This window comes from Pteropus medius, unplaced genomic scaffold (assembly GCF_902729225.1).
Source record: "Pteropus medius unplaced genomic scaffold, Ma_sr-lr_union100, whole genome shotgun sequence".
Classification (NCBI taxonomy): Eukaryota; Metazoa; Chordata; class Mammalia; order Chiroptera; family Pteropodidae; genus Pteropus; species Pteropus medius.
Genome location: NW_024349519.1, coordinates 343,934 through 356,756, shown reverse-complemented (window position 1 = coordinate 356,756; position 12,823 = coordinate 343,934). Strand labels below are relative to the sequence as shown.

Here is a 12,823-nt window from a genome sequence, read left to right as displayed (position 1 = left end):
GGAGGTGGGACTGGGCGGGTCAGGCCGCAGAAGCTGACGGCGGGGGAGGAGCCGGGTCCACTGCCGGGTGGAGGGGCCAGGCGAGTGTCCTTATCCTAGCTAGCGTTTGGGGCTCGGGCCTGTAAGCCAGTTGGAGTAGCAGCTGCGAGAACGATTGGGCAGAACGGGGGAAGACATGTTGCTCTTCGTGGAGGTGAGTGGACTCGTTTATCTTGTCTTGCTTTGAGAAGAGCAAGAGTGTGGAGGCGCCGGCCGGTCCCACCGCCATGTGACTTTCCAGGCCGTACACGCCGCGGAACCGGCACATAGGCTGACACAGCACCTGGGCCGTGCAGGCCTGCGGCTCCACTCTGCTCTCTCACAACACTTTAGGAAGCTGTGGGAGGTGAGGGCTGGAGTAGGGGAACATTGAAGGTGGAGAATCGAGGCTTGTCTGGTGTAGTATGAGGATCAGAAGAAGGGGAAAGTGTCCCATATGGATCTCCTAAAGAAGGCAAACAGGCGAGGGGTGGGGGGGGGGCGGAGTCTGCGGAGAAAAGGGTAATCAGGTGGGCGCGTTCTGGGGGGTGAAGCGAGGTCTCGCGGGGCCCTCTGGGAGGGAAGCAGGCAACATGTGGGGCCGCAGAGGGAGGAAGGTGAAATTCGGAATAAGTGTTTTGAAAAGAAAGTTGAAAGCATCTTTTTAGCAACCTCCACCACATATTGTTTGGTCTCCGTCCCTAGGTCTCTGGAACGTTCTCTGGGTGGAAAGTGAGTTACTGTGAACGAAGGAGAAGCCAGTAGGGTTTGGAAGCCTTGAAAGGCACCGCTTTGACCTTTTGTAAAAGTTACTCAAGCAGCGGCTCCGGGGTGAAGGATTGGTTTTTTGAACCGATAAAAGCCCTTTACAAGGAAAATTCCAAGAATGATAGAAACCTAGTCCGGCGAAGCTTTTTATTTTTGGTATTGTTGCTTAACAATAGAAATTTATTACTTTAACTAGAACGTCTGTTGTTGGCCTGTTTTAATTTTGAAGGCAGTGGATACCTGTCTTACACAAATACGAGGTTTGATTTCTCTTTTTTCTGTCTTTCTCTTGTGTGCAGTGAGTGAGCATCAGCTGACTGGCTGGCTAATGCTTTGAGTAGATTCCAGATCATATTGTTCTTGCATTGTGAAAACGTCAAACCAGCAAAGCTGCAACTTCGCAACTTGGCACTTGTTAACTATGCCCATAAAAAGAATCTTTTCAATGAGGGAAGGAATTTACAGGTTGTATAATGGATCAGAGCTGGGGCCAGTCAATGGCTTTTTTTTTTTTTTCCAAAGGAAGAGAGAGATCTTACTCCGTAATATTTTGGCGTAAACACATGCTCTCACTTTTTAAATCTAATCAGTGTAACCTTTAAATTGGGTTTTAAATTGACACAGCTATCTCAGAATATGTTCAACATTGATAATAAACATTCATCGGAACATTCCAAGTAAACCGTGAAAAGATTTAAAGTTACTGAATCCATTCTGTTTACCGATTTTTACCTCATTGTTTTTTTTCTTTGGGCAGAATAAGAAATCAGATATGATTTTAAACAGTGTCATTTTGCGTTAGTAATGTTATGCTGTGCAAGTGCTGTAGGTTTTTAGTGCATGTGTTTTTGCTGAGCAAAAGGAAGACTGAAGTTTTATTTATATCGACACGAATTCCAAAATAAACTTTTGAGTTCTAAATTGATGCCTTTGGCTTTGTTAAAATGTGAACTTTAATGATAGCTCCATTTATTGAGTGTTTAAGGTATATTATCTCTTGTTTCTAAAACAACAATGCAATGTTTTACAGATTTGAGAAAACCGATGTGGTGAGCTTAAGTAACTTAGTAAAGTAGTAGAGTTGAGATTTAGATACAGGTCATTCTAATGCCAAATCACTGCTCTCACTAAACTGTTACATAAACTCAATGTTTCCATTAATCATTTTCTTTGTGAACCAGTAAGTGGTTTTAAATTTTTCTCAAAATGAGTTTTATCAAAAATTAATGCCACTAAGTACTTGCGGTTGTGTATATGATATTAAAATCAGTAAAAACACACTGGTCATTGACATTTTATTAACTAATATAATCCGTATAATCTCATGCTACAGGAATTATGCTAAAGGAGTGAACCCAAGTTCAGAAGTTTGATGTCTAAGGTCATTCAAGTGTGAATAATTTAGAGACTAAAGTCTGAAGTCTGGCTTCAAGAACATAAGGCTCTGGCTCTAAAACTTATTTCTGCACTTTCCCCTAAGCCAAGGGTTCTTAATTTTGGTCGCTAGATAGAATTGAGGAAGTTGGTGAACTTGATTGAGGGAAAAAAATGTTTATTTTCACTAGGTTCTAATTGAAATTTAGAATTGAAAAAAAGTGAAAATTCTTGAAATTATTTTTGTTTTGAAATTTCAGTGGTGCAAGAAGAGAAATATTTTCATACCATGTTACAGTTTTTGCAGATACCTTGAAATATTGTTTATTCTTATTACTCTGTTATATGTAAGAATCTTATTAATGTGCAAGCACATATATTACTAAATTAGAAATTTAAAAATATTTTGATGACTATAGTTGGTTTATTTTGTGATCCTGTGTATTTCATATACTTCAAAACATCATTCTGAGACGAGATCCACAGGTTAATTGGACTACTAAAGAGGTCTCCATGGCACAAGAGAGGTTAAGAACCACTTTGCTATAAACCAAGTTGCTTGTGGATGGTCTTCGGTAGGACTTCTCTAATCTGAGATCTATGAGTCCTCTGCATTTATGTTCAAAATCTTTGAACAAAAAATTTACTTGAGTAAATTTTTGTGGAGAGACCCCACCTTAACTAGATTGTAACTAGAATCAGTGGGATAGATAATAGTAATGATAATAATACGATAATAGTGGCATACACATGTATTGTGCTTGTGGTGTGTCAGGCGTGTGAAGTTTTTTGCGTTTATGCATGTATCTACAGCTACTCAAGCATACTTATGAGATGTAGGTGGCATTATCATCTCCAGTTTAGAGATAAACTAAGGCACAGAGAGTTTAAGAAACTTGCCCAAGATTAAAAGCTAGTGAATGTTTAAGTCAGAATTAGAGCTCTATATTACTTAACTATACTGCAATCGAAATCTACAGGCAGACAAGAAATCTTATTTTAAATAATACTTAGATGTCACTTTTTTTAACTTGGTCTTGCAGACAAAGGGCTATATTGACTGAAGTTGTTTTTTGTTTTTTTTCTTACCTCAGTTCTGAAGGAGACACAATGCCTGCCCCTCTGGGAGGCGGTAAAAATGTTTGGATAATTCACACAATTGTCAAACGTGAGCCTACATAAATTCCGTTTAAACAAATTCTGTAAGTTTGAAAGAGCTCCCTTTTGGCTGCCAGCAAGTTTAAATTTTTGAGCACCAAGGAGACAGTATGCAATTTTTTAATGTTTTTCATGGCTGCTAACATTTAATTAATTTTTCAGATCATTTCTCCCCTTCAAATATTTTCAGCCAGTTATGTCTACTCTAGTTGTTTGGCAGTGGTTTTTTTTTTTTTTAATTTGGTTTCTGTCTCTGAGTTTTTCCCTGAAAATGAATACTTACAACCACTTAGGTAGCAATGACTTTTATGCACTGTAAGATGCTTTAATAACTCACATAACTTTTAAAAATTGTTTTTAATTATGATAAAATACACATAACATGAAATTTATCATCTTAATCATTTTAAAGCATACAGGTCAGTTGTATTAAGTACATTTACAAGGTTGTACAACCATCACCACCATCCATCTCCAAAACTCTTCATCTTGCAAAACTGCAACTGTACCCATTAAATAACTCTCCATTCCTCCCTTCCCCCAGATCTTACATAATTAGGAAAAAAACTTATATTACTTCCAAAGTTTTCTGCTTTTTTAGGTGATAACATTTTCCATTTTAGGTTCACCTTAGAGTCTGAAAATAGTGGGATATTTGCCTAGGTAATTTTTCATTAATTTTGTACTACAGTAGTCATAGGTAGTGTGCCTTTCGCTCCAAGAACAGCACTAAATTTTTTTCCCATTAACTTAATCACTTATAAAAAGTTATTAGATATCACTGACTGAAAACATTTTAAAAAGAGGCTTAGAAAAGAAGAAAGTGCCTAAATGAATTGAGAATGATTGCCAAATAGATTTGTAAATAAGTGAGTAGCTGCGTAGTTTTTGAACAATTTGATTTTGGAATATTTATTGGAACTTGATTCCAATTAATTTAAAAATGAATAAAAGCATTTTCAAATAAAGTATTTTGAGGGAGAATGGGCTGAAAATGAAGTAGAAATTATTTTTGAAGTGTGAAAAGTAGAATAAAATGCTCAGAAGTGAACATAAAGATGTAAAAGTATATCTCGGTGCTGCAAAGTACAGTATTTGAAAACCCAGTAACTAGAAATATTGGTATTCAACTATTTCGTATCAGTTTAGATTTGTTCAGGCTATCCACCAGCTTTATATTACTTCCCAGTTAATGGAAGTGATCCATAATGCTAGACATGAACATTTCAAATCTGTGATTTTGGTTCTCTACCTAGGAGCTTAAAAAAAGATTTTGACCCTGTGGTTAGAAGTGGGATCTGAGTCTGTATTGCAGAGGAGTGGAAAGTAGAGGAAGTTGAGAAACACTAATCCAGATGTCCATGTGAAGTCATAAAAAAGATTCTAACCTCCTCTTATAATATCCTTAAGTGAAAACGAAAAATGACTCTAGCTCTGATAGTGTTGACAGCATTTTAATTTGTCATTTCTATATTCTGTGTTTTGCTTAAGCTTTATTTTGTTTAAAATTTAATTCTCGAGAAAGGTTTCCAGTCTTCTTGAAAACGTTGGAGACTTCTGTATTAATGCACTACGATTTTCTGTAAGGGTTTTGGAATCCTGGGTTCAAATGTTAGCTGTATGACCTGGGACAAGTGACAACTTTTTTGAGCTTCAAGTTCCTATCTGTAATTTGAGATTAATAATTTATTCTGACAGGTTGTGTTCATGGGGTTTGTGGTATTTATGTATTAAGCCTTGTAATACAGTGTAGGTAGGTAAGGGTTGACAGACACTATCATTTGATAATCAGAACTGTATTGTGATGTAAATTGTTAGTAAATAAGTAGTTGCCTTCCAAAATGACCGAAATTTGGACTTTACATATTAAATGTTTCTGGAAATTTTATCAAAACTACATGGTAGTGGCACTGGTAATGGCAATAACTGTAATATATAATATAATGGCAAATACTGTAAGATAACACTGATTTAAGAGATGGATAACTTTTTGAGTTTTAATTCCAGCCCTGTTACTAATTTGTTCTGATTCTGAGTAGGCCAAACAAGATAATTACCTTATTTAAATTTTTTTTTAAAGTTTAATAAGAGTACGGGTTTAATTGTGCAAATAAAACTTATAAAACAAAATGAAGATCACAGTTATGTTAAAATACAGACTCATTTACAGACTCAAATAGGCACTTTATATTTGCTCTTTTAGAAAAAAATATTTTTTAATATATAAGTGTAAGTAAATATAAGAAAAAAACTTGAATATCACACAATCATATTTCCTCCCTTGTCTGTTGCCTTGTTAGACTATTTGAACCAGTCTTTCGTTCAGAAAATATCTCTTTATAAATGGCTGACTCTACACCAAAGTCAAAGGATTACTTTAAATGAATATTTCTAAGGGTAGAACAGGAACTGTTGGCATAAAGCCATACTCCAAGGCTGAGGAGTTAAGTCTTGTTTGGTTTATATATTATTAAGGGAAGAGAAAAGCATAGACTATGTTAGGACACAAAAGTCATGAGTAATCAGGGTCTGTGTAACAGATTGTTGGCCCATATTTCATACCACTATATACCCTACAAAACAGGGAGACTATACCTTCTGTTTTGTCCTGGACAGTCATAGTGTATACTTATTTTCTGGAACAGATGCCTTACCCTGTTTCATTTTGAAAAAATGTCCTAGTTTGTATGATAGGTTTTAATTTTTCAGAAGAGATCAGAGATTCACTGTGTTTGTTGGCAGTTTTCCCTCCTATCATTAAAAAACAACGTAGTGTACATAAGATGTTACTAAAATATTTGTTGAATTGGCTGTGGAAAATGAAAATTTGTAGGGTTCACAAAAATTTGCAGTTGAGCAAAGTAAGAGAAGTAGGATTATCCTAGCGTTCTGAGTTAGAGAAAGGAAAAAAATAAGAGTAGTGGTTGAGTAATAATGCTAAGATACATATATATACAGGATAGCATAAAAGAGTGGTTAAGAACATGGGTCTGGGGCCAGCCTGCCTGCTAATCTGTGCCACTTTCTAATTATTTGACCTTGGGCAAGTTGTTTCTCAGTTTATGAGAATAATGTTAATATCTATTTCATAAGGTTGTTCAGAGGATCAACAGTTAATATAAAGCACTTAGAATAGTATCTGATACATAAACACTGTGAGCTGCTGCTTTCATATATACTTATGAAAGATAAGTTTCATCTCAGTTTTGTGGTCATTTTCATTTGAAACATGGTTTGCTGACTTGATTATATACAGGAATTAAAAGGCACCCTTTTCTGGGAAGGATTATTTTGATATTTAACATTGATATTTGCGGGTTCGTTTTTTTTTTTTAGTTCATTTGTATAGTTACTGGCATTATCAGGTGACCAATTTGAAGTAAAATGGCTCAGTATTTTGAGGACTATTTAAATTATTTAAATTCTAAGTATAAATAGGATTCTCAGTCTTTAATAAGGAGGTTCATGAATCTCATTATAGAACTTTCTAGAGAGAAGTCTATAGTTTTGATTATATTTTCATTGTAATCCATGACCTCCTGAGTTAAACCATTAATCAAGGAAGATCTCAGTTTTGTTTTGTTTATTAAACAATTATCAGATGCCATTTGACTGAGGTAGTGGGAATTTGGGGATATACGTAGTGGATATAAGGCTTGTCTTTCCCTCTAATATCAGAGGACCAACAGTAATAGCTTTATTGATGAATAGGCTTCACATTTCCTTCCACAGCGGAGAGTAAGTGAACCCTGATTCTTAACAACTTGGAGAGCTTGGGGAAAACGACTTAGGATGATTTAGTTACCTTGCTATTTATTCAAAGTTTGAGCCCCCAATTAGCAGCAAACTTCCTTACCCAGGATCTCGTGAGAATACAGACTCTCTGTCCATATATCTGGGTGCTGAATCAGAATCTGCATTTTATCAAGATTCCCTAGATGATTCTTATGCACAGTAAAGTTTGAGAACCACTCATGTAGTACATATTCATCCATTGATTCATTTTACAAATTTTATTGTTGGCCTCCTATGTGCCTAGTCACTGTTCAAGGCACTAGAGAGCAGTAAACCATAAACAAGGTCACTGCCATTGTGGAGCTTGCAGACAAGATAATTCAGTTTAGGATAAATGCTTTGTGATAGAGGGTAAATTTTATTGCATAAACTGCCATGAATATTATCATCTTCTTCTTTTTTTTTTTAACTGAAAATTAGCTGTACTTTGACCCTAGGGTAAAAGTGATTATGGAGCTGACCCTAGGGTGAAAGTGACCCTAGTTCTTATCTGGTGGCTATTTTCTGTATTCATTTCTTCTGGATTATCAGCTACTGTAGGCAGAAGTGAAGCAAGGGACCATTTGGCTTGGCGAGGAGATTTATACTATTCCTTGAATAATATGTAACTAGTTGTCTTAAAGTTTTCTCTAAGGCAACTGTGATGTACTGGTTAAGAGCCACTGTAGTGTACTGGCAGACTCCCTAGACTCCCTAGGTTCAGATTCTGGCTCTGTCTTACTAGCTGTGCAACCTTGGGCCGATTACTTTACCTTCACGTAAAGTAACTTTTTCCTTATCTGCAAAATTGGACGATAATGGTATTTAACTGAAGTTGTTATGAAGACGTATTAAATGTTTTCTTAATGTTAGTATTCTGTCAGAATGGGGGGAAAATTCCGTTTAATTTTCAATTTTACTTTCCATAAAATACCCCTAAGCATCTTCTTTTAGGACTCTGAAAGGTTTTTGTATTTTAATTTTTATGAGTTTTTTTGAGCCAAACTGTTGACATTTGTCAGGGAACAAGATCTCAGATGCTCTGAGGACCCCGAAGTTTTATGCTGGATAAAATGACAAGTGTTCATTTTGTGTCTTTTTTTAAGCACTTGTAATTTAGTGATCTTCTCAATATTGGAGATGTAAAAATTAAACCTGGGAGATTTATCTGCCATGAAGCAAATAAGTTTACTCAATTTATTTAATTTTTTTTCTGTTTCTCAGCATTTGTAGATTTAAGTGGCATAGGATTTCTGTTTCTGATAGTAAATAGGTCAATAAAACAAATGGTTATGTATGTGACCAAAGAGATGGCTTTATCATGTTTATGGTGACTTTCCTAACTCGTAGTTCTGACCGTTTGAATACTTTGGTGGGTTTTTTTTTTTTTGAGAATATCTATGTGCTTGCATACTGAGTGTACGTTGGCAGGTAGTTTCGGCAGGCACTTGGGCAGTTTACGTCCTTTAATAGATACATAACTGTAGCCTCAAGGGCTTTACTTCTAGTTCTGTGGTAGAGTTAAGGATTTCAGTGGAGTTCTTTATTAAATTTTAGTCAATAGATGAATCAAATGTGGTTATCTAGAGTTTAAATGAAAAAAATAAGTCTTCTAGTTAAACTGACTTGACAGATTCATTATTGTTTCATTTTAAAGACTTATAGAAAAACACATCAACTTTTTTTTATGGACATTTTTATTTTCTAGTTTTTGTTGAGTAATTTTATAAAGGACGCCCTGTGTATAAAGCTCTTAGCTAAAATTCACTGTAGTAGGTCAAAGAGTGAACATTTTTTAAGTTTTTCATATCAATATTGACAAATTACTTTCCAATTTACTGTATCTTTGTTGGCATCAGGCATTCTCTTTTGTAAAAATTCACGATATAGGTTAAAATGAAGTAATTGATTTATTTTGTGTTTCTTCAATGACTAGTGTGTTTGAATGTTTTCCAATGTTTATTAGTTTTTTGGGTACTTTTTGCTGTGAATTGTCTTTTTGCTTGTTTGTGCTTTTCTTTTCAGTTGGTAGGTTCTATAAGCTTTCTTCTTGGAAGACAATAGTTTTTTATGTCACTTGCCAAGAATGATTTTACGAGTTGATATGTCTTTTATTCAGATCTCAAATTTTTCATTATATATTTTCTGATTGTAAGAGTAATAAGATGTTAACTGTAGGAAAATACAGAAGAGCACAAAAATGAAAAGAATGCTACTGCTCAGAGGTAACCAGTGATAACACTGATATTTAATCTCTCCAGTCTTTTCTATGCTTTGCATTATTTCATAAAATTAAATTAATTATTTTTATAATAAGAAGTTAGCTTTATTTTTTCCTCCAAGTTTCTGTGAACATTTCTGTGTCTTCTACAATTAAAAAAACTATTTTGAAACAACATAGACTCTCAAGATGTTGCTCAAAAAATATACGGGTGGTCCTATGTACTTTTTGCCAGTTTCCTCCAGTAGTAACACCTTACATAACTATAGTATGATATAAAGACAAGCAAATCGACATTGGTACGGTCCACAGAACCTACTCAGGTTTCACCAGTTTTATGTACAGTCTGGTTTTAAGGCTCTGAGATATTCTGTTAATGGCTGGGCTATAGTTATTGAACAAATTACCTGTAGTTTGGTATCTTAGACCATTTGGGCTGCTGTAACAATATCAGACTCTGGGTAGCTTATAAACAACAGAAATTTATTTTTGGGAAGTCCAGAATCATGCTGCCAGTGTTTGGTGAGGGCTTTCTGGTTCATAGATGGTGCCTTTTCTCTGTGTCCTCACATGGTGAAAGGGACTAAGGAACTCTCTGGGGTCTCTTTTAGAAGACGTTAATCCTCATTTGTGAGGGGCTCCACTCTCATGATTTAAGCATCTCCCAGGGGCCCTACCTCCCAGTACCATTACATTTGGCTTTGGGATTTCAACATATGAATTTGGGAGGTATGCAAACATTCAGATCACTGGAGTGGCATGTTTCTAATTTTTCACTATTATAAAATTAGTGCAGTAAACATTCTTGTAGTTACGTATTTTTGTCTATCTCTTTCGAGTAGAATTTCTGACAAATAGAATTTCTAGACCAAAAATGTATATTTTAAGGCTTTTGATAATTACATGAATTACAGCAGTTAACTGATTGTTTCTTTTTATACTTGTCAAAATGGTGTTAAGTAGTTTAATAGGTAAAAATGATACTTCATAATTCATAATTAACTATTCCTGCTTATCCTTTGTACATTTTCCCTGTTTGGCAAATACCTTAGTAATTTCTAGTTCTGTTGTTAATAGGTTGGTGGTGTAACTTTTCAGACCTTTTCTGTTTTTACATACTTATAAATCTGTACAGTGATTTTTATGTGTTTGTTAACATAAATACTAAAACAAAGTACTTATTGTTTTTCAACTTGATTTTTTTTTCACTGAACAACATATGTTGGAGCATTTTCCATAATAGTGTATATAGGCCTATCTCCTTTAACTTTTATAGTATTATATGTTACAAAATATACTACATTTTATTTAACAATTTCCCAAAGGTGGGCTTTAGGTTGTTTTCAGTCTTTCCCTCATGGGGTCAGTGTTGCACTATACATCCTTATATAAATCGTCTTGTGTACATTAATGGCTTTTCGAGTGTATATTCTTAACTAGGCTGGTGACAATATAAATGTGCCCAGGAGTACTGCTTGTTTATATGCCATAGACCGCAAACTTTGATTATTCTTGGCACCACTAGCAAGGAACACATCAGATTTATGGATAGTAGTATACTGCTGAAAATCATCTACTTAATTATTTTGATTGATTATTAAATGCTTAATGAAATAATACATTTCATCAGTAAAAGGTAATTTTTTAATCATAATTTCCCAACATTTGGGTATTTATTTATAAATTAAGTATATATGGCATAGCATATTGTGTATAGTAAATATTAGCCTTAATCTCTTGTAGTGAATATTTGTCATACCTGGAGCCAATTTTTTTGGTAGATTTCTACATTTGGGTAGCCAAATATGGGTAGCCATATTTCAATATGCCATATTATGAGTCAGGCCTCTTCAGTGAACCTACTAGTCAAAACTCAGATTCCCAGATTCTCATTTATCTAGGTGGATGCAAGCATATTACCACAGAGCCACTAGTCAGACACATCCACAGATGACTTCTACTTGAAAATACACTGTAAGTCAATGAGGGTTCTATCCACAACTTCCATTTTGCAGGCAGTAGTGGCAGTAGAGATGGTCAGCTTGAAGCGAAGTTAATAGTTGTAAGGTTGAGTTCCTAATGGAAAAGTGGCTTAGGTATGGCAGTAGTAAAGGTGGTGATGGATTTAAATTTTGGCATTTAGTGCTTGGTGGTGTTAGGGTTAGTGATTTCCTCATCAAGCCACTTCTGCAGCATTATTTTGAGTGATGTTATCTTTGCATTGGTTTTTTCAGCCCTTCTAGTGACAGGAACACTATACTTTAATAAGTTACCTTTCTTTTTAGCCAGAGTGAATACTGAATACTGATTTTAAAAAAAAGACTTGATAAGATACTTTTGGTACAGTATACAATGTTGGTTTGTTTACATGATGCAAATATAAAGATGACTTGCTTTCTAAAATTCTTCTGTAGAGTTTTTTAAATAGTATCTGGTACCTGTACTGGCAGGGCTAAATGGTGGTACTATAAGAGAACTAATTGGTTTATGATATGAGGTAACTGTGAATTAACATCTCTAAGCTAAGATTTTGCTATGATTATTCAAATGGTGCTATTTTCAAGATGCTTTTCCTCCTGCAAGTTTTAGCATTTTATTATTGGTTTTGATATTATTATAAAAGCTTTTAGCAGCCCTAAAACTGAAAGCCAAGGAGCACATTAAAAAAAAAAAAAGGAAGAATGTATCAACATTGACGGTCTAGCGTGCTAGAAAGGTAATTGCAGTTGCTAAACATTAATTCCTTTTTTTGCACCTACTCAGATAGAGAGTTGGAAGTCTACTCTTGCCTGGTTTATATTAATAGCTGAAATAGAAGAGGAAGACCTAGTTTCTGCCTTCCTTGAGTCCACTGCCTAATTGTAAAGACCACATATTTAAATAAACAGAGTAACAAAATCGAGATTATGTACAAACAGAAAGAAGAAAAGAGGATGTAGTGACCCTAACAAATGAAGTTAGGGGCAAAAAGTCTGTAGAAACTATAAGGAGTTTGGTAGAGTAGGTGTTACATTTTTTAAAATGGGGAAACTGGGGCTAATTACATAATTCCTGGATGGCAAAATAAAGTTAATGTTTTTTCCTGTTATACCATAGTTGCCTCTCAGTTGTTGGAATTATATTTCAATTTAGCTTCATTAAGATAATATTGATACTTTTTTTTAGAAATATATGACTTAGATATTCTGGAAAATAGCTGAAAATGTTGGTTAAAATATTTTTTAAAAAAATTATTAGAGGAGAGCTTTAAGCTGGTGAGAAAGCAAATGAAATCTTCAGACCAAAAACAAAGTACTAATCTAGAGAGATGAGAAATAAACCCAGGGGCTATCCTTAAACATCTGTTGATTCTTAGTGGCCTAGAACTTTGGTTTTAATTAACCATGCTTAGAGGCAGGACACAAGGTAAACTAGGGGGGAAAAATAAAGCTTTCCAAGAGCAAAGGAAGCTTGACAGTTTTAGCCTTGGCTCTGGGTTGGTAGGGAGAGGTCTTTCCTAATAGTTCTATG

The 12,823-nt window shown here is 34.9% G+C and overlaps 1 protein-coding gene across 9 annotated transcripts in view; it reads left to right on the top strand.

Moving 5' to 3' along the window:
- LARP4 (La ribonucleoprotein 4) overlaps positions 1-12,823 on the top strand; it is a 150,130-nt gene that overhangs the window by 88,175 nt on the left and 49,132 nt on the right. For 3 of the 9 annotated variants that reach the window (XM_039882065.1, XM_039882061.1, XM_039882064.1), the window contains exon 1: positions 30-193. The exons of 1 other annotated variant lie outside the window; for it this stretch is intronic. In XM_039882065.1, the coding sequence (XP_039737999.1) occupies positions 176-193 (18 nt within the window). In that variant the 5' untranslated portion in view covers positions 30-175. Of the gene's footprint in view, positions 1-28; positions 194-12,823 lie in introns of those variants that run through there. 5 more of the 9 variants (XM_039882060.1, XM_039882059.1, XM_039882063.1 and 2 more) reach the window with 3 other exon arrangements.